The following is a 27,588-nucleotide window of genomic DNA, read 5'->3' on the forward strand; positions in this document are numbered from 1 at the left end:
CTTTGAAGGTGGACATGGCAGGATGTCAATATCCCGAGGGATGGAGAGGGAAGTGCATTGCAACAGAGTGTGATAGTGCAGTCTCTATGTAAAGAGCAAATTTATATAGGTATGTGCATGTGCTACCTTTAGATGCTAATTGGTGGGCAGGATGAATCAATGAAAAAACTTGGGCACCTTATAAGGGGAGATAAATTAGCTTCCAGAAATTGAATGAATTGAAATTGAATTGAATTGAATTGAATGAAATTGAATTGAATTCCAAGATTGAATGTGGCTTTGATCTAGCTTGGGAACTAATAAAATTGAGCTGCATTTTTCACCATGATAGTCTTTGCTGACACCTGACATAGCTTTTGTTAATTCTATCCATAGTTATTCTGATGTGCATAAATGATTATTCCAGGTTTAATACACATGCAGCTGGTGCCGTATGTGGTACCATGTTAGTGTGGTAGATGAGGGCTCCAGATCACTTCCTCACTAAGCAAATTTTACATCAACTCTCACAGCTTTTCTGGTATGTCTCAGCACTTGTTTAATCCTATTTTTTCTGCCAGCATCTCACTCTCCTCGGCAGAAAGTTTAAAATCGACAGATCTGAAGGAAAGCATTTTTATTCTAATACTGTTCCTGGGAGGAATGCCTTACTTACAGAGTCTTTTCCTAGCAGAAGGTCTAGCTAGATTTACTTTTCCTTTGATTTTAGAGCATGTACAACTATATTCTGACTTGGGGTCACTTGCTCTTGCTAGGATTCATACAGCAAGTTCTGTATGTCCTCAGCTGTCTTCCGCACAATAACCTGGAGAATGACAATTTACAGATGATCCTGGGATTACAAACAAGACCAGCAGGAATCTATTGTCATGAAATTTCATTAAAGTCTCTTAAAGGTATTCTCTCAACTTGTCATTCAGTGGCAGGCCAATGTTCTTACAAAAGGAACTCTCTGTAGGGCTCTGCATTAACCAGGACATGAAGACAGAGCACTGATTTCACACAGCTTTTTGGATCCCATTTAGGAAAATATTTCAGATATAGGTGTTTAATAGATATTATATATAGATATTTAATATAATAGATATATTATATTATATATATATAAAATATATAGATAATATTTATATCTATATTTAAATAATATCTCTCTATATAAAGTATAGATAGATTATAGATATTTAATATAAGCCTCACTTGTTTATGGTCCCTCTATCCCAGATTATGATCTACAAACAAAATTTTAAAAATCTTAAAAGAAATCTTAAAATGCTCTCTGTGCTTGCTATCACAATTTAATTTAAATGTCTAAGTAAGCCTTGGAAGAAAGCAAGCCTGTAAGACTTAATTGTATTCAATTAGGTGTCAGTGCTGGCAGTGTATTCTCTCTTCAGAACTCTTAAGTCTTAAAGGCTGAAATTTTTAGAAACAAACCCTCCAAAATCCATATCCATCTAAACAGTTTCTAGACAAAGGGAGGCAAAATAGAACACAAGAACGATTTTAAAATTTGCATAGACCATTCTTAAAACAGAGCAATTAAATATTTAGTTTTTTGATATGTCACAGAAAACTGTAAAAAATTACAGTTATATATTTAATTCCTGTGTAATAAGCCAAGATACATTTTCATAAGAAGGCAGTATTTTGAAAGTAATCCCTATTACAGCACCAAATATATTAAGGAAATAAAATGGGGTATATCTTGCTTTTGTTGTAGTACTAAAAATCTATGTAGCATACAGTGATGAAACATCTCTATGACAGAGTTTCGGCAAGAAGTGTTGATACAAATCCAGCAATGTATTAACCACTAGCCGGGAGGCAAGAGCACACCCGGCTGTCCATGCAGCTTGCCACCCTGACTGCAGGCTTATTTGGATGACTTGTGAACTGCCCCCCATGCTGCCTGCATTTACCACTCAGCTATTTTATGTGGGTAGCAAGGAAAGGATTTTGATGGATATAAAACATGCCTGGCTACAAGCTGCAGCTGTTCAGCAGTTGATTTATCATCCGTTCAAAGCTTCTCTGACAGAGGGCTGGCAATCTTTGGAAGACTAGTGGAAGACAGGAGTAGGAGGACAGAAACAGCTCGTGGTTGGCAGCTGTTTCAGCCTTGGCAGTTTAATTCACTGCTGAATATGCCTCAGCACCCCAAGTTTCGTTGAAGCTCACATCAGAAGAGCATGTTGAGCCAAGAAAGAGGAAAGATTGAGCCAAGTGGGAAATTTAAGGAAGGAAAGGTGATATGATTTTAACTTGTTCGAGGGTACTCATGCTAGGCCTTCATTAATGGGAGACAGAAGCCATTTTGAACAAACAAAAATTGACAACTTGGCAGCCTGTGTTTCCAGGGCACAGATTAAAAGAATGCACCAAATCATGCTTTGCAAGAACCAGAAACTCCAGTTCTGCCTTTCTACTTGTCTCTCCATTTTGATCAGCTCAATTTGAGATATGAAATCTGTGTCTCTGCTCTCTTGCCTAGGAATGTATTTACCAAAAAAAAAAGTGACAGGAGTACAGCTAAGGGAACTTTCTCCCCTTCGCCTCCTCCTGTCAGTGTCTCCTGGTGAGGAGCATATTCTCAAGGTTACATATTACAGATGAACCTCCTTAGCTGGACAGCCTTTCTCTCACCCTGCCATCCAGCTAGAGACTGTGGTTAGTCCTGTTCTTGACAATTCCCACCTTCAGCAGACAGGTGTCAGGTCAGACCTACTGCTAACTCTTCTCCCTATGTCTTCTCCATCCATGCTATGGGCAGCAAAGGGTATGAAAAAGGAGAATGAAGCTAGTGAGTGCGGAGGAGGTGATGTGCTGGAGGCTTGCAATGAGATGGCGGGTGACCAGAATGAAGGTCATATGGAAGAAAATGGTGGAGTCGTACTAGAAAGCGTGAGCCTTTGGAAAATCTGTTGGTAGTTTCTCAGCCTTTGTGTCACCCTTTTGGAATCAATCATGGCAATACCCAGCTTCATAGGGCAGAATTAATCACACGGATGGGATGTTGTATTTTCATCTCTTCATTTTCAGGGATGTAAATTGATCCCCATTAAAGGTATGAGATACTACCTGCCTTTACCTCTGTTAAAGAGTTTAGAGTGTTCATTAAAAAATAGATTAATAGCAAGCACTAGGCAACATTGTTTTGTATAAATATCCTCCCTAGATATTCAGCTTTACTACCATTATTTACCAAATCATATGAGCTATTCACAGAATTGGCATTGCCATCATCAGGACTGTCAAAGTCATCAACTACACAGTTACCAAAGACTCCAGCATTGTCACTGTTGCCAAATCAAAGATGAATTTGGCTGAAGCTGAAACTGAAATATAATCATCCAAAAGGGAGCTGTGGCTGTGTTTCCTATGAAAATGTATGCTACTCCTGCTGAAAACTATTACCTGTTTTTGCTAGTGCAGTTTTCTGCTGGATTAACAAGTTAAATTGGTTCACTGTTCAATATCAAGGCTAGAGCAAGGGTGTAGCTGAAGTGCAGGGTCAGGCAGGGAAAGGGAGTAGAAGGTTAGGAAGAGTGGGACCTTTCCTTTTCTCCTCTTCTGTGGCAGCAAGCCATTACATCACCTAAGATTACTATTCAACTGCCCTTGAGGGATGTTATAATTGGGATTTCCTGGCAGTATTTGTCACTGTGTATGTTCAACCCTTCTCTCTGCTGTTCTGCAGCCAGATCAGGGCTGTATCCAGCTGACCGGACCATTGGAGACCCTGAGGGGTACCACAGCGAGAGGAAGTTAGATCCATACGTATGCTGAAGCTGTCTGAGGAAAAGGACAAATCACAGTACTAGAAAGAAAACAGGAACAGCATTCTCAAAACTCATGGTTAAAGCAGATCCTCAGACCAGAGAAGAAACACGGGATATTTGTGTTTAGTCCAGCTCCAACAACTGCGTGCATTATACCCAACGACCACTGCGTATAAAACCTATACGTTACATAAACATTCCCTGGAACAGGCACTGAACTGCCCGAAAGTCTAGCCCGGGGAAAACCTAGGTATCCAATGGAAATTTAGTATTTCAAGGTGGTTTCTTGATGGTAATAAGAAAAGCATGGAGCCTTTCCCTTGGTCGTGGTCAGCCTCCCTTTGCTGATCTGCTCTGTGGTGCTGCCAGTATGCAAAACCATGGTCTGTCTCCCTTTGGTGTCCCATTTCCTTCAGGGAATCGGCATCTTCAGGGAATCGGCATCTTCCCTCTCGCGGTCCCCTGTGGCTGCAGGGCACTCAGTTCTGCTGTAGATCTACTCTTACTCGCTTCTCATTTAGATTACTCCTCAGAATGCTTCCTGTTCTTTTTATGAATATAAGTTGGATCTCCCCAAAGGAAAGAACCCAAACACAGAGGGAACTAACATGGTGCTTGCTGAAAACTACGGGCTCCGCTGCCATTCCCGCGCACCTCATCGGCTCAAGCTGCCACGACACCGCTCCGAGTGCCGGCTCCAGCCTGCCGACCGGTAGCCCTGCCCTTCCCCACCGCCTGGGGAGAAACCCACGTCCCCGCCGCTCGGAGGAACAGCGCAGCACCTGCCGCAGGAGGAGCGACCGCAGCGCCAGGCAGCGGCCCACCCCCACCTCGCAACGCTGGCAGCGAGGGGCGCTGCAGCGGCGGGTAACGGTCGCTGCCCCGCGCAGGCGCAGCAGAGCAGATCCCGCTGCTTTCTCCCGAGAGCTTCCGAGCCCGTTCAACGCCTCCCCCCGCCACCCGGCGAGCCTGCGCACCACGGCGAGGGCGCCGGAGGGAGGGAGGGAGGGAAGGAGGGGAGCCTTCCCAACGTCCTTCCTCCTTCCCCTTCCCACGGCTCGCGGCGGGACCGAACCCTCCCCCAGGGGCGGCCAACGCGCATGTGCGGTTGCCAGGGCGGCCGTCTCCGGTGAAGGTTTAAATTCGGCGGGGCATGCGCAGTACTGTTTCTGGCCCTGGAGCGGGGGACGCCACATTGGAGCGGCGACGGAGCGCTCCGGGCAGCGCCGAGACGGGTACAGTTTGCGGCGCCGCCGCCGCGCCTCTCGAGCCGCCCTCCCCGAGCCCGCCTCGGCTCGCCTCCGCGCCCCGCCGCCCTCCTCCCCGCGACACATGCCCCTGCTCCCGGCGCGCGTCTAGCCCCGCTGCCGGGCCAGGCGCGCCGAGGCGAGGGAGTGCGCGGCGGGCGGTGAGCGGGCGGCGGCGCGGCGCTCTGGCCGGGTCGTGAGGGGCGGCGGCGGGCGGGCGTGGATGGATCCCCGCGTGGCCTGGATCCAGCCCGAGCAGAAAGGCCCCGCGAATGCGCTCTGGATGCAGATCTGGGAGACCTCACAGGGCGTGGGGGGCCGGGGCGGCGCCAGCTTCCCACACTGCCTCTGCCTTAACTCCCCGGCGCTGGACTCCTCCGCTGCCGCCTCCCTGCCCCGCAACCACGGCTGCGTGCGGCTTGGGACTCCCGGCGGCGGCGGCTGTTGCTCCTCGTCCTCACCGCCCTCCCCGTCGCCGTCCCCCCCGGCCCTGCTGACCGGACTGGTTCCCGTTGCCGTCGCCGGCCCCGTGGCGGCGAACGGCGGCGGTGATGGAGGGCGGCGGCTGCAGAAGTCGCCTTCCGTGTCTTCCTCCTCCTCCTCCTGCTCGTCGGTGGAGTCTGGCACCGAGAGCCCCGGCTTCTCCTCCTCGGGATCTTGCGGCGGCGGCGGCGGCTCCTCCTCTTCCTCCTGCGGTCCTCGGGCGGCGGCGGCGGCTCCTCCTGGGCTGCTGGGCAGCGTGGCCGGACCCGGGGAGTTTTTTAACTTCCACGAGAACCAAGTGAACAGTGTGAACGGGCATCACCAGCCCCCGCATCTCGCGCGCAGCCCCCACCCGCCGCCGCCTGCTTCTCCCCAGCAGCACCAGTACCACCCGGGCCGCAGGAAACGGGAGAATAAAGCCAGCACCTATGGGATGAATTACCTGCTCTCCGGCAGCCGCGGCGTCGCCGTCAACAACTCCCCCCACCAGCAGCGGCAGCCGCCGCAGCCAGCGCTGCAGAGCCCCGGCACACCCTGGAAGACCAGGAAATACAGCCCGGGCGTGCAGGGGTGAGCAGCCGGGGCCACGGAGGCCTCCACCTTCCCGGGGCGAGGGGATGCTCGCCTGCTCCTCGCGCGGCCTCCCCGGGTTGGGGCCGCGCACGCTCCTCTGCCGCCGACTGCAGCAGCGGGGGGGGGGTGATCGGGGGGGCGGGCGGGCGTTAAACCGAATTCTTTCATAAATCGCCTCTGGCCGTGGCAGACTTGGTGGTTCCTGGTTGAAGTAGCGATGCAGGCAGTGCCTGGGAGCTGTCAGAGGCGGTGGGTTAGGCCTTGCCTTGTAGTAAGCTGAGAAATGAAGATGTCAGGCCACTATCAGAGTGCTGCCTGAAACGATTCCTGTAGTAATTAAAGCAGGGATGGGAGGGGAAAGCTTTTCAAAGCTCCACGGAGTCAATTCATATTGCAGGGGGAAAGTGAAAGGCTTCAGTTTGGAGGAGCTCAAAGGAAAACCTTGTGTTAATTTTTAAGTATCTACGTGTAGTCTGTAGCAGTCTGGTAGCTTTGAAGAGTGTGAAGTGCATTGATTTTAAGTGCCTGACCCTGTGGCTGAAATAAGCATGACAGCCAGTGTGATTTTTATAATGTTTTTAAGGGAAACACTTTAGCGCTAGAATAAATTGAGCCGACTGTCTGAACTGAAATCTTGGCTTTCTAAAGAGTGAATACACTTCTTTATGAAGGCTATCCTATCCCATGGTTCTTACTTTCTCATATTAATGGATAGATATTAAGGCTTAAAGAGATGATTCAGTCTGGTCTGATTTGTGTGCAGCAAGGGTTTAGAACTTGAAGTACTTCTGGGATGCTCAAAAAGATTTATTTCACATGCTCAAACTTTACTCAGTCAAGGGGAAATAACGCTTTCTAGTTTTAAAATCATTTTATTCACACAAAATGTGCTAACTACATTGTGGATTTTTGATATTTCAAAAATAGTTTCTTGGAACTCCAAAAATCCGGAGCTCTTGTATGTACATAGGAGTAAAGGCATTGCATATTCCTAGGGGGGAATAGATAAGAATAATAGGGTACAGGGAACAGTTTTACAGGCAGAGAAATTTAAGTGAGACTGGCACTTAAGGATAGCATCCTCCTTTTTCTCTTTTGAGTGGAACCCTCAGGCACTGAGTGCATTAAAGTTATCCGGAAGTGTTAAAAATGTATTTTAAGTTCTGTTTTTGAAAACCACAGCCTCTTCTGGTGGGGCACAAGACATTTGTGACTGCTGTTCTTTCAACCCAAACTGATGCGGAAAACAAATTACTTGCAGGAAGCTAAGACTAAGATGTGTCACATGTTAGGATTTTGTCTTGTGCTAAGTTGCTGCTCTAAAATTCCGAAAGCACTGTAAAAACAGTCAGAATTTCTTTGCACCATTTCCATACAAATGTAGTAGAATGCTTAGTTAATATTTCAATTTATTTGTGTAAAACAAGTCAGTATCACAAAGCCAGTTCACCAGGCAAACAGATGAGGGAATTGCCTGAGGTCATGAAGTTGGTCTATGGCAAACCAGAGAATAGAATCCAGACGTTGCAAGTTCTGTCCTCTGGCTGTTGGGTAGCACTGTCTTATGCTAGTCACACACCCTTCTTGTCTTTTGTCTTCAGCCCTCTTATTTCCTGTTGGATTTCCTTTAATAGAAGTTATGTCACTTCTCAAGTATAAAAGTTTATAGGGAGTCTGTATGCAACAAAATTGTTTAGACAAGCGTCAGCTGTGCTATTTTGTAGCATGGTACGTCTTTTGCTGATGAGTTAGACAAGCTGTCTGCGAAATATCTTTGCGAGTGGAAGCTGTGTTGTTTCCTGGTCTTCTGTCAATGATATATGTTACTACAGTGAGACTTGATGTTAGGAGTGGGACGCTAGGACGGATAACTACAGCATGTGTGACCCCCATAGTTCCAGATTCTCATGATTAATTTGTCAAATTATTCAGCTTCACAAAACTGTGAATGCCATGGTTTCAATTGGGGACTAGTGCTAAAGGAGGGCACGTAAGTTGAGACTACAGGCTTTTTTAGGAAGCAGTTTCTGCCTTAAACTTTGAATCTGTTACCCAAGGTGAATCTTGAACAAGCATATACTCTAAAAATAATTTTCTGCTTGGTGTCAAAATTGTTCTGTGAAGTACTTTGATTGAAATAACATAAAGGTACTATCACTAGTGAAGTAGCTTTAGGTGTCTACTTCCTGTAATAATTCCTGACTACTAATGAGTTTGATTTTTGCTTTGTTTCCTGAAGTTAGGCTGATGCATCATCTGGCTGTTCAACTAAAAATGCACTGAAAAGATTGGGGCAGGAACAGATCCCTACAGAAGCTTTTCCTGGGTCCTTTGCATACCTGACTTGTTGTCTAGTGTTACTTGGAATTGTCCACGCTGAAGCATCATCATCTTAACTATAATGGCTCCCAGGCTGCAGTAGTACTTCTGGTGAAATGCCTGTGTGCTTTGGAGTATTTCTGTGTTCTCTTCAGTTTCTCATTCAGAGTTGGAGGTGGTCTATAGGACTACTAGTCATTACTGGTGGTGTGCTTCCCCCCCCCCCCCCCCCCCCCCGATGGATCATATCCAGTGGCTTTGGGATGGTAAGTATGGTGATGTTCAGGAATGCTTTATGCTGCAAAGGTTACGCTTTGCTCTTTCTCGTACGTTTTATGTACAGCATTCGTTTTTTTCCCAGTGGACCCATATTTATTGTTTTTGCCACCTTTTGGAAGTGTCATGCAATTTGTATTGTAAAGGAAATAAAATCGATCACTCATAGAACACAATAGCTGTACTTGATTAGATTTCATCTTGAAGCTATGTTTTAGCCTGCGTTTAGAGTGACCTGTGTGTTGTATTTTTCAAGAAGTTTAGGAGATGTGAAGAGAGCTTAAAAGTGTTGGAGAAGGTTTTTTCAAAATACAGACTTAAACTGTTCTAAACTTCTTACTGAGGACTCTACCACTACGTTTGTATAGCTTGTGTAAAAAGGAATATGGCAATTTTCTCAAGATTTAATATTTGCTAGTGTAGAATAATATCTGAATTAATTCTCTTTTTTAATATTAATTTAACCAAGTGAATTAGGTAGTTAAGAATTAAGGTATTCTTAACAGTATGAGCCTATTCTGCTTAACACTTTAGGAATATACAGTTAATCTGAAAACTTAATGAGATTAGTGCAGAAACAACTGGCATGTCTACTTGGTACAAAACAGTGCTGCGCAGAAACAATAGAACTGGCTTGTTCAGGGTTAGTGTGGATAGCAGAAGTGTTATGATACATTGAAATGATGCTCTGCCTGTGCTAATTAGCATTGCATGGTAGCTGGCAGCTTACTGCAGCCTTCCCCCCCCCCCCCCCCATACTTGTGACTTACCATCTCTTGATAATGGCACAAAAATTTTAATCATAGAGCACAAGAGGACAAGATCATCCATATTTGCTTAGGCTGAAGGAAGATTCGGCTGGGCATCTTGACTGGTAGTCAGTAACGGATGCCTGGGAAGAATTCCTATAAACAAAATAAGCTTATGATGCTTCCCCAGAACACTTGTTTCAGCCTTCAGTGGTTTGCAGCTGAACAACACTGTGTACCAAAAGTGATGTCCTGAAATCCGTTTCTGTAGCTACTGGAATGTGCTGTTCTTACTATACGTTAAGTCTGTATTAGGTTTCTTCTATTTCTTCACCTGTGTGCTGGCGTGTTAGCTTCTTGCTTTTATTATTATATTCAATATTTTTATTTTATTTTATTGCTGAACTTTGGCACCAAGATAAATCTACTGGGTTTTGTAATATGCAGCTCTGCTAGTAAAAATGCATTGCTTTCAGGACCGTGCATAGCTCTAATTCCCTGTTTATCAACCCATGCCTCTTATTTTGCTGCTGCACACTGCAAATTAATGAGTAGGAATGCCATATTGACTTAACAGCCATAGTTCATTGACAGCTGCTTTTGCAAATCAATATTCAGCTGTACTTTGGCTGAGCTGAAGAAATTGAGACTTTTGAAATTCTGTGAAATCTTTATTGTCTGTACTTGAACATACAGCACTTGGAAGGGCTCATGGGCTTCCCCCATTCCTCACTGTACTTACTAGTACTGCCTTGCTCTAAAACCTTCTAATAAAGAATCAACACAATGAGTTATGCTTCATCCACACTACCGTTATATCCCTGTTACCCACTACTGTAGGTGAATATCTGTAATGAAGGTGTTGGTTTAAGAGGCAGGCAGTGCTGGCAATGTATACTAGGTTCTGGCTTTGAGGTCAGGGCAGAACTTGGCAGTATATACAGTAATATTCAAGGAGAGAGGCAAGGATAGTTGCCTGTTAGTTGAGGTAAGTAAATTTCTGGAGAGAGACTTGAGCATCAGGAAGTGGTTGAATAGGTTATTGTTCTCATGCCTAAAGATTGGCATGCAGTAGAGTTCAAGGGTAGCTGCTGGATGAATTGTCAAAAGAAAAGAACATGCAATACTCTCTGCATTCAACTGAGCCAAGCTGTTCTCATGCCTAAAGATTGGTATGCAGTAGAGTTCAAGGGTAGCTGCTGGATGAATTGTCAAAAGAAAAGAACATGCAATACTCTCTGCAGTCAACTGAGCCAAGCAGGTAAAGCTCAAAAGCATCCTTGCAAAGCAGATATTTAGCCCAGAGTTAGAGGGACTGGTGCTTTCAGTCATGGGATGGAAGTAAGGTTTTGGCAGTGGTAGTCTTGAGAGAGAACATCATTATAGAGACCAGAAAGGTTGAACTACAGTAGTAAGGAGAGAAGGGTTTGCATGACAGATGTCCACATCTGTTTTTAGAGGAGAATAATCTAAGACATGTCTAGAGCAGCTTAATCCTGACATCAGCTCATGATACTTTTCAGTTGTGCACTTTTGGCAGTAGACTTAACTGGTGTTAAGAACATAGGAACAGCTGTGCTGGGTGAGTCCAAAAGAGGCCAGTGCCAAATGTTTTGAGAGGAATATATCAACATGAGCCTGGGGTGGTATTTCCTGGAATAGTTTTTCAGATTTCAGTGATCTATGGCTCTAGGCCTACCTGAGCTACAGGCAGTGCATTATTAATAGATTTTTATGGAATTTATATATGAATGTGTCCTGTCTTTTCTTGAGCCTGTTTGAACTTGTGGCATCAACAGTACCCTGATGCAAGGTTCTTTTCAGTTAAATTATGCATTATACAAAGATCCAAATCTTTTTGTCGTCTCAGGTCTGTCACTTGGGAGTTTTACTTAGTGCCAGCCTCAAGTCTATGCATTAATGAGACAGTCTGTGCTCCCTCTTTGCATCTGTGTGACATGATACAACTTTTCCATTCTGTCTTGCACCTGACAGTTGCCCTTTTTCCTGGCTAAAGGGCTTCTAGTCTATTTAGTTATTTCTTGTATAGAAGTTGTTCTGTGCCTTTGGATGTTCATCTTCTCTGTATGTTTTACAGTTCTGTTTTATCTTTGAAACTGAGGTGAACCAGACCTGTGTGTGAGAGTCATAGTATTCCTGTGTCTTGGTATTTTCTATCTCGTTCTTTGTTTCCCAGTTACTAACACTTCAGCCTATTCTTTTTGAGTACTGAGTATTGAGCAGACATTTTTAGAGCATTCTCATTTCAACACCCTGATTCTTGGAATTGAGATTCAGTCCAGAGCCCATCATTGCATCTCCTTAAAGGTAGAATCCCCTCACATTCCTCTCCCGTGTGCCTTGCTTTATGTTTATCATACCTCAAATTCTGCCTGCTAATTCACTGTGCAGTCTGTCTTTAAGTGCTCTTCTGCAGTTCTTCAGTTGGCTTATTCCAGATAACCTGGCAGCCTCAGTAGATTTCTGTGCTTTACTATTTGTCCCCTTTCCAGATCATTTATGAGGATGTTGAACGGCATGGAACTCTTTGGGACTATACTAGTGACCCTCCTTTAATATGAAAACTGATAGTTTGTCTCTTGTTTCCTGTTTAAAGCAGTTCTTTCTCTGCATGAAGGTCTTTCCTTTTATCCCATATCAGCTTAATTTCCTTATAAGTCTTTGTAAGGATGTGCGTAAGACATTTTTAAATGCCTTTTGGAAATCCAAGTAGATTCTAACAGGACTTCCTTTGTGGTTCAGTGATTCTTGCAAATAATTCCTGATGTTTTTCTTTAAGACATGACTTCCATTTACAACAGCTGTGTTGACAATTTGATAGCCATACCTATTCATGTGTTGCACTGATTCTGGCTTTGACTAGGTTGCCTATTATGGATGTCAAGATTACTGATTTAAAAATTTTTAAAAAAGATTGCTGCTTAACATTCCTCATATAGCAGTGCAGTATTGAGTGCTGCTTTTGAGTGGATACCAAATTACCAGGAATAGATGACATCTATTTTACTCTGAAAACTCTTCTACAGAAGAAGTCAGTTTGGGACCAGTTCTATCTGTAAAGCAGGGATCAGGGAAACTTCTCTGAGGAAGCGTAGTGGGGCGAAATGTTTAGCTTCTCTGAACATTTGTCTTGCATTGTGGTTGCTTACCTTTGGGCCAGTTTTGTGCTCCTGAGGTAATTTATCCTTTCTCAAGCACAGGTTTGTAGCTCATTAGGTTCTTCATAATCCCTTTGATATCCTTAATCTCCCACTCTTCTCTTTTCCTGCTTTGTGCATGACTCCAGGTTTCTGCAGATGTCTTCTAATAGCTTCCACTACCTTGGCACAAGAGTCTGTTGGTGTTCCCCCCCCATCTGATTAGTGATGCACGCTTTTTCTGAACAATGTGTTGTCTTTAATAGTCTCTCAAACACTTTCTTTTCTTGAGGGTCTTAATTTAAGAGGCTTTCTCTTTTATATAGTGAACTACAGCAATACTTAAATCCCCAAAAAGCTTTTCTAGCTTTTGTTGCCCTGCAGAGATACTGCCTCTGAATGTGCAGGGCTTGCTGTTAGTGGTTCTTTGACAGGTGTATTTTGAACCAGACTTGAGGTGCTGCTCGAAACTAAGTCAAGAGTTGCTTCTCTTAAAGTTGCAGCAGCTAACCCGATGTGATGCTTGCCTGATCTACATGGAGATAATCAGTCTCTCATTGCTAATGTGTTTCTGCCCTTGCAGCTTTTCTGATCTGAATGTTAGCCACTTCTTATCTTTGGGCAACTGGAAATGTGTAATATTAAGACTGGAATTTTGGTCTTTAGTAATTCTATTTAATGGCTTAGTAAACTTGCTGATTCAGATCCAAGATTTTGTGTATGGTAGGCTCCTTCACAGATGCAACAAAATAGTAAAGTAATGTTTATTTGGTGTTGTGGTGAAATCAACAGTGTAGGTCAGGTGTAGTATACAGCTGTTCAGGAGCTTGCATAGTAGATCCATTCAGTTATGTATCAACTTGGAGATAATACTAATGTATCAGTTTTGTTTTTAGATTTTTATAATGGATCTTTTTCAAAGTATATCCAGTCATTCAGAAACTAAGTGAGTGAGTTTTTTTGGGTTGATATCCTTTCAAAAAGATTACTTTTTTCCTGTGTTTTTTCCCTTCCAAAATACAAACAAATGCTGGTACTTAAAAAAAATCTGAAAATTTGTAGCTTAAATCACTCCAGGAAGTTTAGTTTCTTGACTACTTGAACTGTCAAATGCAAGATAAATTTGGGAGATAAATTTTAATTGACGAGAAACTCTATCTAAAATTATGGCTGGCTCTGACTCTAAGAGTTGGGGGCAAGGAGGAAGCTTAGGGAAGAAACAAAAGACGTAAGATCCCTTGTGGCAAAGGTACAATATAGATTTTTATCAATTACCCTCTTGGTTCTGTGAATGAGAAAAAAAGTAGCTTTTTATTCCATCCTCCCCTTGGTATCTAACTGGCAAAGTGGGTTTGATTCTTACTTGAGAATGGTATTTAGGGTACCTACCTGTAAAACATTTCTTCATAGCTGTGATGTTTCATTGGTTCTGTACAGTTGAGATTTTTTTCTGCTGCAGATCTTTGAGTCTGCAAATCTTTAATCGAAGTCTGAATTATGTATTGACATGACAGAGTGGTTTGCAGAAGTATAGTACTTGATATAGTATTATATCTTCATAGTTTCTCTCATTGATAAGGCTAGAACACTGCACAGACCGTAGAGTATCATTATCTGGGCAGTAATGGTAGTGAGGAGAGCTGGGATACAAAAGAATTGAAAGTCCGTTTCCTTTTCTGGGTCATGGTTATATCTTTGCTACTTTTGGAGATGTCTTGATCTTGGATCATACTGGAAAAAGTCTGCAGAATATACTGTTGTGTTGTATATACTCGGAATATACTATTGTTTCAACTATATTCATCTATACTTCACTAAACTCTTTTCCTGAGTTTTAGGCTGTATCATTGATCATTATAACTGTTGAATGCATTCTAAAAATTGTAATTATTTCTTTTGTATTATGATGGTTGTTGCAGTGTAAGGTTTAACCTGCAATTCCATGATGATGTAATTGTGCTTTGCAGTAGTTGCACGTAGGGTGGAGGCAGAATATTTTGATGGATTTCTGAAGTATACACATTGGCTGCTGAGACTTTTGCTATTTAAGCTTGAAATGATTAAGTCTTCAGGCATGTTTCAGAGTTCATACTTACTGAAGGTTATGTACTTATCCTGTTGTTTGTAACCTTTATTTCAGCAAAGCTGTTCAAATTCTACCTCTGCCTTCCGAGCTCTTTCCAGATCTTTCATACCCCCCCCCCCCCCCCACTGTTACACAAAATATACTATAACTGTGGCATGTATTCTTTCCTTTTAGAAGGATTCTGGCCTGACTTGTTAGACTTTTCAGTTAGAAAAAGATTCTTTACCTGTTACAGCAGGTATAGTTTTTAAAGAGTGTCAGTGGTTCTGTATTTGCAATAAATTATGCTGTCCTGTTTCTATCTATTTCTTTAGAGTAATTTGTATGCCCAGCAGTGCAGACATGATGCTGAAAAGAAACAGGACACTTATTTGAGGAAACGGTCTCTGTAGCTTATTTCATTCACTTTCTAGTTTGTTGATGCTGTTTCAGAATTCTTTTTCACTGTGTTGAAGTAAGCCCTTGATGTAACAAATCAATGCTATATATATATAATAATACTTACAGATACAGTAAATGATAAACCAGGTAGGGGTAAGTGATGTCCTTTCTCAGAAACCTGACTTTAAGAAAAGGCATTAAAAAAGTCTGAGGACATTTTTGCTTAGTCTTATTTTAACCTGAAGACTGGAAATGTCTCTCTGCCTTTCCTAAGACATTAAAGGGGATACATTTTCGATAAACAAAATATGTCTCTCCTGTTGCACAGTTCAGCCTGTAGGCAGCAGTTTTCCAATTGTAGGCTTCTTGAGGCTGTTAAGATTAGCAAACTAAACAGGGTAGTAAGTACAGGTAGCCTCTCTTCTGCATCCCAGTGTTCTAATCTTTTTCATCTTGCTTTAACAGTACAGTTACATTTCACCAACAAGTTTCACTTGCAGTATTTGTACAAATACAGTGAAACTGCCTCCCCCCATCAGTTAAAATGCTCAACTTTATTAGGATAGTAACATAAAGGGAATCTTAACATGCTGGAAGATAACTAGGTGGTGGTATGCTGTTGGAGCCTAAACCGTTTTAAGAATCTGGAAAGAGATCAAAAATGTGATTGGTGCTATAAGTTGAAGGAAGCTCCGTAGCTTAAGAAAAAGTCAAGATGTTAACTGTATCAGTCAGTACTTAATGCTTCATGAATTGAAATTGTGTTCCTAACTTATTATGATACTGTCACAGTCCTGAATTAGGAAGCCACAAGCGCTTATGGAGATTAGAGAGGCTACATGGGCAAAAGACTCAACAGAAAACTGTCCCTGTATTGGCTGGGTGAATATCATGTTGTGGTCTATATTTTCAGACACCAAATGACCCCTGCAGCTAGCAGAGAAGTAACTGTGGAATTGGTTAGTCCTGAGCACCATATGGTATCTGGTTCTAGGTACAAATATCAGAACTACTATTTTGTGACTCTAACTCTAGTAATCTTGCTTGAGCAAAGAGGACTAGAAGAATATCAACTACAGTAATTAATTTTAAAAAAGCATCTCATTTTTGAGAGACTTCTTCAAAAGGAACAGCCAAACAGATAAAATGCTTGAAAAGACTGTATTAAAATGGTGAAGTGTTGTCATGTGCTGACTCTGAGAATACCGTTGATAGTTATTCAGAAGGACTTAAACCAGGAAGATGATGATCTCTGAAAAGTAGAAGCTGTTGAGCTGAGGAAAACAGAAGCATTGAGCAAATGAAATATAAATCTGTAAGTCAAGTCATAGGGTTTGAGAACTGGTTTGCTGAAGGCATTTAAAACTGAAAACATTACATGTCAAAAGCAAGAAACTTATAGGGTCACTAAGACTTACGGGGTCAGAGATGAAGGGTACCTGGGAGAGGTCAGACTAACTAATTGCATTGATCCTTGCCAGAGAAGGAGTTAAGAGAGTTCTCACCAGAACTTTTTTTGACTCTTGAACTGTTTTAAATTTCAGTAAGAAGTATTTAAATCTACCAGTAGAATAACTATTGTATAGCTATGTCTGATTGTATATGCCAAACAGTTCTAGAAGAATTTAACTGTGAAACCACAGTGTATAGTTTGGTTTTTTAGTGAATTGTGACCATTTAGCTTTTGCGCTGTTGTCTCATGCAAATCAAGCATAGGTGAAGTGCTGCTTTCCCAGTGCAAAAAAAATGAAGAGCTGCTTTTTGGGAAGTAGTTTGGAGAAGGAAATATAGATTAGTGATGGGTAGTATTCTTTGAGTCTTTCATGCTATCATTTAAAAACTGCAATAGCATAAATCTGCTGAACAGAGGCTCAGTGGAATGCTGAAGTGTATGTGTGCTGGCTGTTTTTTTGGTCTTGGTGCCTTTCTAGGGGCTGCTGTTGAAAGAGTATGCTGTATATGGGGGAGGCTGCAGTGTATAGAGGAACTGAGACCAGTTTTATTTTCCTCCTTTCCCACTATGGGATACCTACTATAAACAGTTCTTCTCAGGAATGTGTGGATCTCCTGTATGGATCAGATCTGATTGATATTGTAACAAAGCACAACTAAGTTGCATGAATAAGCATAATGGAAGGAGCCAGTACAACCTTTATAAAAGGCAGTTGTGCCTCAAAGATCTCACTTCCTCAAAGGATTCATTAGTCATCGTTATTCATGTGGTCAGTTTGATGTAGAACTGGATTTTTTTGAAGAGTGTTCCTGAGGTTTTGTTGAAAAAAACGGAACTGTCCCATGTCTGCTAGTGTTATGGGGTTAACTGCCGAATGAAAGAATAAATTATTTATTTCTGTAATAAAGGAGGGCTACCAGTGGAATTAATTGAGCATTTCCGTTGCTCAGTATATTCTTAAATACCTGGAGGAAAGAAGTGAATTCAGGAAAGGACAAAATACTAAGAGGATAAAAAATTAGAGCTGGCTGCAGAAGGTTGCAGTGGGAGCTTATTATTCATTCACAAGTGATAAAATTGCAGATAAAATTAAGTGCTGGTAAATATGAAAGCTGTATCTGAAGAAAAATAACACAGGTTGTATATACCCAGTAGGTGGGCTTTACATTGGTTATTGTTAAGAAAAGACCTTGAAGCTCCTTCATACAGGTTTCTTTTAAAGAGCAGTTTTATGCTTAGATCCTCAAGGTAGTAGTCACTAGGTATCTTAGCAAAGGAATGGATAATAGAATGATAAAAAATGGGTCATGAATTTAGTGGTACAATTATATGTTGACTGTGCCTTTCTGGTTGCCATGTTAAAAAAGAAAAAGTACAATGGAAAACAAGCTGAAAAAAAGTGATCAAACTTAAGACCTGCTGCTGCCTGAGAAAAAATAGATTGTTAGCTTGGAAAGGGGCTAATGGATAGGGAGCAGTGGATATGAATTCATGTTTGGAGATGAACTGTCAATCTTTCACTTACCTTTTCCCCAAGAAAAAGAACATCAAATAAAGCCATTAATAGGCATCAGTTTAAAATAAAGCGCTTTAATGTGTACTAAAATTTGTAACAATGTCATGAATTACGAAAGCATAAATGGACCTAAAGATCTGAAAAAAATCAGCGGAAGTCTTCTTGAGCTACTAAAAACCCTGTTTGGGATCTACCTTAAAAGTATGACAGAATTACTGGAGACTTGGACAGATGTGCTGCAAGGGAGTTGGGTAGCTGCTTTGTTTTGGTTTCACCTCCAACTGCCTGCTGCTGCCTTTTATAAAGAGGATAATTTGTGAGGAAGTTTCGAGTTAGGCCCTACATAGCTGTATTCAGATATCTTCTTCATTGGACTTGGACGATCTTGGAGGAAGGAGAAGTCATCCTTTCTAGAAACAAACAAACAAAAAAAGTATGCTAGTTTGTAGCTTCAGTCTTGCGTTGAAGTTTCGAAACCTTCTAGTACAATCGTCAACAAATTAAAAGGTTCAGTCAGTAAGCCTACTGGGTAATTAAATGTTCAATGTGAACCCAGACCCAGCTCAAGATATGAGGAAGTGCAAACAGTAATTCTAAATAGGTATGCTCTTCAGAAGCCATGTATTTGTTTTGCTAAAACCTGTGTGTAGAAAGGAATCCTGACACTTCAGAATTACTTGGGCAATACCTTTGGAATGTGGTCTGCTGAAGGTCTATCTAATAGAGCAGGCGTTCTCTAGTAGAACTGAGTTGCAAAACAGTCAAAGGGAAAACGCAACTCTAAACTAGTTTGTATTACTGTTACGGATATATACAAAAAATTCTTTAGGAAGGCTAAATATGTTCAATGAGGATTGGACTTGTGTGGGTGTGGTTTTTTGATAGTATTCAGATCTTACCACAGTTTTGATATCTGTTAACATCAAAAAATGTCTACTGATGTTTGCAGCCAGTGTCAGTTGACATCTTTAACAGTTAGGAAAGGTGAAGGAGGCTGATTAGGTGTCTAGATTACTAGTTTACACTGAGGTGTTCTGACACAGAAATCATGTATGGAAAAATCTTAAAATATGACATTAGCTAAAGCCTATGGCTTGTTTTTGGTGGAATTCATTGTAATAGCAGAATCACTATTATAACTGATGGTACATTCTCCTTTAGACTACATGAAGAAATAATTGACTTCTATGACTTCATGTCCCCTCGTCCTGAAGAAGCAGCTATGAGAAGGGAAGTGGTGAAAAGAATAGAAATGGTCATCAAAGATCTCTGGCCTACGGCTGATGTGAGTGTAACTCAAGCAAATGTTAATTTACTTTTCTGATAAGTGAATCAAGTTCTAAAACTTAATTTCCCTATTTCTGTTTTTTTGGAAACGAACAGGTAAGACTTCAACTTAAGGTAGTGGACTTAATGTCAGAGCAGTTGCAGCACTGATAGTTTATTTAAAAAAAAAAAAGTGAAGGAAATTCAAAATCTAGATTTCCAGTTAATGAAGGCTACTGAGAGTTTGTTTTTGTTTGGAGACCTGAGGACATAGTTCTTCATGTGCATGTTAGGAATTAGATCTCTTCTCTGAAAAGTAAAAGCTTTTCAAATTGGTTATTTCTGTGTAACTTCATTTTGAATATCTGAATATGACTGATTAGCTGTATTTCCATTTTTACATGGAGTCCTGACTGTATGTATGTTTGTAAATACACTTTTTTAAAAGGTAAACAATTAAACACCCAAGACTTTTTTTTTTATACCCTCCATTTGACATTCAGAGAATTTAACCCAGCTTTTATTGGGGGGAAATTGGACTTGACCTCTAGAGCTTTCTTCCAACCACTTATTTTCAAACCCATTGTTACCCAAAGAGTAAGTTTTCTTCCGACAACAAAAATTCCTCCAAAAGGAACATAATGTAAACTGTATCCTTATCAATACCCTTTAGCAATACCAGGCACCAGGGCTGCCATTAACTTGTGTAAAAACACTTCACACAATCATGATTTCATTGTCTTCCAAAGGCAGTGCAGACCTAAAGATCCTGTAAAACTATCTACTTCATCCTCACCTGTGACTTTTTTTTTTTTTTTTTTTTTGAATAACATTTTGTCTAGATCAAGGGAGCAGGTATAGCCACTGAAATGACCCAGGGTAGCCTAGGCTTTTCATAGATCACTTCAAAGAAGTGAACTTGTAAATTGGGCTGTGCTGTAACTGGATGAGGAACATCGTCATCCTCTGTATTGGAAGCATAGTGAAACTATCTGATCTGGACTGCGCAAGTCTCTTCAGTTTAGGTTTTTCCACACACAGACACTTACCACAATTTCAGTGAAGTGTGGAATATACATGTTATATCATCAGTTTGCTAGGTATTGCATTCAACCTCAGAAATGAGAACCTACAAACCATTCGTGTGTTATCTATCTAAAACTTGGGATCAACAAACTGCTTAGATAAATCAGTAGTCATCCTAACCTCTCCCCCTCCCTCCCTCCCCCCACCAATCCATATGATTTAGGTGAGTCCTTAGATAGCAGTTTTTACTCTGAGAAGAATGTTTGCAATGGTTTCCCCCCCCCCCCAGTGTAATATCCTTGATTAAGACTCCTTTTTAGATTACTCTAGAAAGCATATTGAGCCACCCATCTGTACAAAAACCTTCTTACTACTCATATACCTTGTGGCATGTACCGTCCTACCTGGAATCTCTAAAAGAAATGAACCATGAGCTCTGTGAAAAGAAAATCCCATTTTAAAAACTATTCTAAAAAATGCTATCCTAGCTTTCAGATAGCTTCTTCACCAACTCATTAGAATCATATTTGGAAGCTTTGAAAGCTGCAGCTTCTGATTCAGACTTTGGGCTTGTTGGCTCAAAAGCCCATCTGATTTTTCTAATTATACCACTTTATCTGATAAAGTATTTAGTTCGATCTATGAGCCTAGTTCTGCCTTGACAAAGCCAGTCATTGAGAACTGCAGAGATTCTTTAATGAACTGTTCCTGAAAATCATCTGTCTCGGTCTGTGTTCTCGAACAACAGGGTGTTAGCTTCTCATGAAATATGTAATACAGAAATGTCAATGAAGAATACAAAAGGATGAAAAGCAATACATTTGATCAGAGGCACCACATTCTGATCTATTTATAAAAATGGCAGAGATCTAACAGACTTTTCAGAATGTGTGTATTTAAAATGTAACATACAGTAGGGTTAGCTCTGTTTTTTGTTGTAAACTTTTTCAGTACTTAATTTTAGTTTAGCAAAACATTTAGACATATAGGTAAACCAGGATTGAATTTTAATATTAATGGTGCTTAGATGAGTAGTCATTTTCTTGTAGGGTGTGGTGTTTTTGCGATTGCCTCTAAAAATGTCCACATATGAAACCAATTTAAAATTTCTGAATTGAATCTATTGTTTGCCATGTGTATTTGATCTGTTGTTTTGCATTGGGTTAGTCTTGCATCAGCTGACACGTTTTCTGGTTTTACTCAAACTGTTATCATTGACTGACTCTTCCTGTTGGTGTTATACTGTAATTCTTTAAGCTTCATGCTGTAATTGCCCAAACATTGACAGACAAGGGTCAGATTAACTTCTGTGTACATGCTTGGCAAACTTACCATTATATTGCAATAAGAAAGAATGACATTAGTTACAAATAGAAAAAGAACTTTAGAATTAAGAATATTTTTCAAGTGTGAGACAAGAGGGTGTAGGCAAAGGGAGTATCAAGGCATCTGCTCCACATCAGTTTTCCTATCTCAACAGCAGATTTCATGAAAAAGTAATGTTGGATTGCAAAGTACTATTAATTCCTGCTGCTTCTAATTGACTTGAAATCTTTAAGAAAGAGCAGACTGTTTTAAGCTCAAGTTTAAACTCAAGTCTTTAGTGATGATTTTGTCAGAAAAATGAGTGGTCCAGATCATTAAATTGCCATTTTTCCCTGACACAAATTCTCCACAGGAACCACAACACTTTTTATGTTACGCCTCCTGTCTTCACCTCATGACTGCTTTCTAGAACTGGAGCTGTTGCTCAAAGTACAGCTACGTGTGCAGATTGACAGGGGCAGCAGTCATGAGTTCTGTGCTTTTCTCTAGGAAATTGCACGGAATACATGTATGGTGCTATAGGCCAAAAGTTTTAGAGGCCTGGCCTTTAACTTGATTCTTCTTGAATTTTAAATTTTTAAACAGTCGTCGTACTGTGATTACTGACTTTAATAGAACTGCTTCATTCGGGCACTTACAAGAATGTGCTATAATTGGCTGCAATTACTCTCCTGAATTAAAAAAATGTTTCTTAAATCTAACAGTTCTGAAAAATGTTTTCCTTAAACTCTTCCATTTTCAATAAAGCTGTCCTATGAGGAAAGAAGGAAGCAAGCAATACAGCTTCTACTGCTGTAGAACTGGGGGAAAAAAAAAGTGAAAAAGACTTGTTCCAAAAGTTTATGCTCTGCTGCTTGCAGTCCCTTCCTGTTGGGAAAATACCATTTCCTGTAAAGTTGCATCTTTAAGCAAAAGTGTATTTGTACAGGCTTAATAGTTTGGTAGAATAAATTGAGTAATGTATTTTTATTGGGCTGTGTCTTTAGCAGATCCAGAAAGGTTATAACAAATCTTGTGAAACTGAAATGAAGTGAGTATTCATAATTACAAGGTACTTCACTGGTGCGTTTTTTCTTTTCTTCTTTTCTTTTCTCCAGGTCCAAATATTTGGCAGCTTTAGTACCGGGCTTTATCTCCCAACTAGGTAAGTAATAATTTACTTTTACGTATATAACAGTTTTTTGTCTTTTAAGGTAATGGCAAAACTCAGAGAGGAATTTAAACCAGAATACATAAACCCGTCAAGCTTCTAGTAAAATTTTTGCATAATGTCAGGCATGGCCAAGGAAAGAGCTTTTAAACTTAAAGGTTGTAGATAAGTATTTGATATATCGGTGTCTGAATTTGGTGCTTTTTGCTGACCCTGTGATGAAATAGCTTTTTTCTGTATTTTCTGGGTGACAGTTTTTGGATCTTTCTCCGCTTTCAAAATGTGGTAAAATTCACATGTTTAATATTATCTGTGTAAGGATTATGTATTTTGTTAAATAGTGTGAGTTATCAAAAGTCAAACTTGCCACTTACCAACAGAGTAACTGCGAAGTCAAATGGGTTGTCATAGCTGCTTTTTTCCCATCTTTTTGGAGATTAAAATGTCTCATTTAATTCAGTGTTCATCTATTGAACCATTAAGTGATATAAATCTGACAGCTTTAATATTATTGGCAAACTCTTATGGGTGTGTTTTAAAGACTGTGTGGTCTTGACACGAATTAAATTCTCTGTGTGTGTGTGAAGAAGAAGAAGAAGAAGAAAAAAACCTAGCAATTTCACTTCTGTGATTAACAATTCTTAATAAGTTTGTTTGGACTGTTAACATTCCTGCCCACGTGGAAGAATGTGGGACAGGATGGGACTATGGAACTCGGAGGGGAGGGAGCAAGAAAGATGGAAGGGAGGAGCCCAAAGAGCTCATTGGGGAACTGGAAGCAAGACGCTAGAATACTTATTTTGGGTCTTAAAGCACACAAAACCATCTCTTCTTAACGTTGCTAAAGCAAGCTTATTAGAAACCCAGACTGGTAAAAGCTGCAAAGTGGTTATCCTTGTGGACTTGTAACATGTAGAAGACTAGCTTTGCCTTTTTTTTTAGTGGAGTACTATGTCCTAGGCTTAGTGCATCTCATGTTGTGTTCTTTTTGTCTAGTGATATTGATTTAGTTGTTTTTGGGAAATGGGAACGCCCCCCTTTACAACTGCTGGAGCAGGCACTAAGAAAACACAGTGTGGCTGAGCCGTATTCCATTAAAGTACTTGATAAAGCTACGGTAAGTAATAGTCTTTGGAATATTGAACAGAAAAGCTTTCAGACTCCTTGATTGGAAAGTGATAAATAATTAGTTAGTCATGAAGCAATTAGTGTTGTCTTAAGCATCTTGTCTTAAGCACACTGTTTTGCTGTGGCTGGGCAAGATCTTAGCAGAATATGTGCGTGCTTAGCAATAGCATACAGAGTTTTTGATGTGGAGGACAGTAATCTTGTGCCTATGTACTGTATTTGCTGTTTGCTGGAAGGTCTCTTGAAAGTCAGTATTAGCAAAATATCTAATAAAATAGGTTGATTGTTTGTATAGGTTTGTAAAGGTTTGTATAATATAACAGCTCTTTCACTGAATTTTAGGAGGGCTTATGTTTAATTAGAGGCCAGTAACTAAGATTGTCTAGCTTGAAACCCGTATTTTCCAGATCTCCTTATTTCTAATGGCATAATGAAGTGTTCCAAGCATCACATTTGGCTTTCCTTTCCAAAATATACTTTGTCAATGATCTTTATTTTATATATGAAAGATCTTTATTTTATATATGAAACTGTTTTGCATCAATCTTGTAAGCCTAGTGGATCAAGTATTGAATATGCTAAAAACTTAATGTGAAAATTTTACTTTACTGAGCAAATGTTTACTCCAGGAGATAAGTAGTATTTTCCAAACTTCTATTAGTAAGCTGCTGCCTTCTGTGGTCTCTGAAATAAGTTGACTGTTTTAGTTCCAGAAGACTCCTGCTGCTTTTGTTGGAGGAGCACCACACAGTAGCTCTGGTAGCCTTTGGTTTACCTGAGAGCAAGTGCATTTTTCAGAATTACTGATATCAGTTAGTGAAGGAGAATGGCACTAGGCAAATCAACTTTACTGACTTTACTTATATTCTTTTCCTCTGCTGTTGGTATAAAATAGTGCTATACTTCATTCTGCTCATCTCTTTGAATCTCTGAAACTTGCCGTTTCAGATCAAGAATAATTTCAAGAAATTCAATTTAAAATTTATCAGCTGAAGTTTAGGGTACAATCATATGATGACATGTTTGTAATACCATTTTGCAGGATGTTGCCTTGAAGGCAGTGGTTTGAAATTGTGCATGTTCAGTATTTTTTTTTGTAATGACTTACTGCTACTGGAAAAGGAAGTGCTGCTATTCCTGCTTTGCTTTTAAGCAGTCTGGCTTTCGCTTGACTCTGCAGTGAACCAGTTCAACTTGATAAATCAGCGGACAGCTCTTACTTTTTCTGCTAGGCTGGTCTTCTCTGTCTAGCACGTTGAATGGTCAGATGAACACAGGTTATGGGAGTAGAATCTCTCTTATTAGCAACAGTGAGACATTTACTTAAAATTAGTTGTCTTATGGAATAACACTGGTGTTTCAGCTGTGAAGGTAGTTGTCTAACAACTATGAGAGAGTACATGCATGATCATAAGTAATATGATCATACAAGTGTATGTTCATAATCACCTCACAAGAGTTCACTTGCCAAGTTCTTTCTCAAAAACACCTTTTTTCTTGTCTTGACAGTGGCATTGATTTGGACTGATTGTGTCCATGTCTCAAGTGAGTAGCTGGAGAGGAGTGTCAGTGTTCCATTTCTGAGGATTCATAAAACCTTGTCTTAATCTTTTCAGGTACCAATAATAAAACTTACTGACCAGGAGACAGAAGTGAAAGTTGACATCAGTTTTAATGTGGAAACTGGTGTGAAGGCAGCTCGATTTATCAAGGAATACATGAAGGTATCAGCCATATAATTAATGCCATACTACTTAAGAATGATGCACCTAGGTCCTTAGCTAACTGTCTTTGGTATAGCTTAAGACTTTTGAAAGCTCATTGCTGAAGACTGTTTTCATTAATACTAGTTAAATGTGGATATTTTAATGTATTTTCTACAGGGCTATTTTATTTATTTTCATATCTATTCAGTGTTGTCTTAGTTGGTAGAAAGACATGAGGATTTTTAAAAAGCCTCGATCTTGGTCTTTATAAATCAGAAACTGGAAAAATGTAAATTGAATGTTTACATAATTTTTCCAATATTTGAGTGCTAGATATTTGCAGATAAACCTGTATGCTGAAAGGACTTCTACAATTGTGTCTAGGTCTGTGGTGAGACACTAAATTTTCTTTTTAAAGAAAGGCAATTCAAGTTTCCTTACTTGAATTCAAGTGACACTGGATTATGAATATTCTATTACTGAACAAAATGTCTAAAACCAATTTTTCTGTCGATGAGTACTTAAAGTCAGGTTTACTGTTATGCTCTGCAGTGGAAGTACTATTCAGATGAAAAGCTTTGCTTGTAATGAGTGACACTGGCATTCGGGGAAGGATATAAAAATCCTCCTGTTTGAGGGGGAAAATCTAAATTTGACATGTAGACTATTTGTTCAAGTAAGAGTTGAAGTCTGCTCTTAGTTTCTAGAATAAAAATCCATGTGTTTTTTCCTGAGGAAAACATTGTATAGCACAGTACTGAGTAACACTTTTGCATTAGAATACAAATCTTTGAGATTGTTTAGCTCTTGTTTTGAAAAGTTGATGTTGTCATTGATAGAACTTGCTTTGTTTTGCAGAAATATTCTTTGCTGCCATATTTGATTTTAGTGTTAAAACAGTTCCTCCTTCAGAGGGACTTGAATGAAGTTTTTACTGGTGGAATTAGCTCTTACAGCCTAATTTTAATGGCAATTAGTTTCCTGCAGGTAAGTTTATTCCTTATTTGCTTGTGAATACTTAAAAAAAAAAAAAAAAAAAGTTTCTGTACTTATGCCTTGTTACGGACAGTGCTGTTCCTAGCTAGCTTTATTGTTGTGGTGCTGGGTGTGTGCTTGTTGGCAGCTGCTACAGACTACCTTTTAAACCTCTAAGAACTTCTGTTAACTGTGTAAATTGAAAGAGCAGCAGCAGGAGCCTTGTGAACAGCTTCAGGGTGCTGCATTGCTTTCTCTACCAGGCCCGGTGGTATGGATTATGCCATCTTTCTAGGCAACCTATTCCATTGTCTGAATGTCCCTACTGGTGTCTCCTAAATCTGCCAGCATGCAGTTTAAGTCTGTTGTTTCCTAGCCTGCTGATACTAAATGGGGAGATAGTTGCTTTCTGAGTGTTCTTTAGAACTATGATATTATATTTGGGTTGATTAGGTTTTGACGTATTGAAAACTGGCAGATATTTTAGATAATTCATGAACATGTTAATGAATTATAATTTCTTCCAATATATTTTTGTAAGTGACATCAAGCTTTTTATCAGCATGACCAAATAAAATGTTTGTCCCTCTCAGTGCCTGTGATAGTGGAAAACCCCACATATCTCAGTGCTGTTAAAATGTGTAATTGGAAGATAGCTGTAGATTATACATACCTAATATAATATGGGGAGATTGAGAAAAAGACCATACTTTGGGGTAAACAGATTCCCTCCCTCCCCCTCCATCTTCTGAAAACATTAAGACTTATCAAATTTGTGTGGAAAAATCAGCTATGATTCTTTCATAAACTAGGCCTTAATGTAGTGTGCAGTACTTCTTACTGCTTTTGGCTTAGGAAAGGGATTTACTAACTATCCAAATGTTAGCAGAGGAGATAGGAAAAAATTCTTTGGCTTCCATAGACTACTTAAGTGCTACCCCCTCTTGGTTAAATGAAAGTAGTTTCAGTACATGTATTAATGCCCTCAGTT

General features: G+C 40.3%; 1 protein-coding gene across 6 annotated transcripts in view; it reads left to right on the plus strand.

Annotated features, from left to right (window-relative positions):
- Window positions 1-3,713: 3,713 nt before the first annotated feature.
- The window catches only part of TENT4A (terminal nucleotidyltransferase 4A), a 63,272-nt gene continuing 39,397 nt past the window's right edge, over window positions 3,714-27,588 (plus strand). For 5 of the 6 annotated variants that reach the window (XM_064506820.1, XM_064506821.1, XM_064506823.1 and 2 more), the window contains exons 1-6: window positions 4,935-6,079; window positions 19,182-19,305; window positions 22,736-22,782; window positions 23,785-23,905; window positions 25,533-25,640; window positions 26,481-26,609. In XM_064506820.1, coding sequence (XP_064362890.1) covers window positions 5,250-6,079; window positions 19,182-19,305; window positions 22,736-22,782; window positions 23,785-23,905; window positions 25,533-25,640; window positions 26,481-26,609 — 1,359 coding nt within the window. In that variant the 5' untranslated portion in view covers window positions 4,935-5,249. Of the gene's footprint in view, window positions 6,080-19,181; window positions 19,306-22,735; window positions 22,783-23,784; window positions 23,906-25,532; window positions 25,641-26,480; window positions 26,610-27,588 lie in introns of all 6 variants that reach the window. The other variant, XM_064506822.1, reaches the window with a different exon arrangement.

The sequence above is a fragment of the Dromaius novaehollandiae genome, chromosome 2 (assembly GCF_036370855.1).
Source record: "Dromaius novaehollandiae isolate bDroNov1 chromosome 2, bDroNov1.hap1, whole genome shotgun sequence".
Taxonomy (NCBI): Eukaryota; Metazoa; Chordata; class Aves; order Casuariiformes; family Dromaiidae; genus Dromaius; species Dromaius novaehollandiae.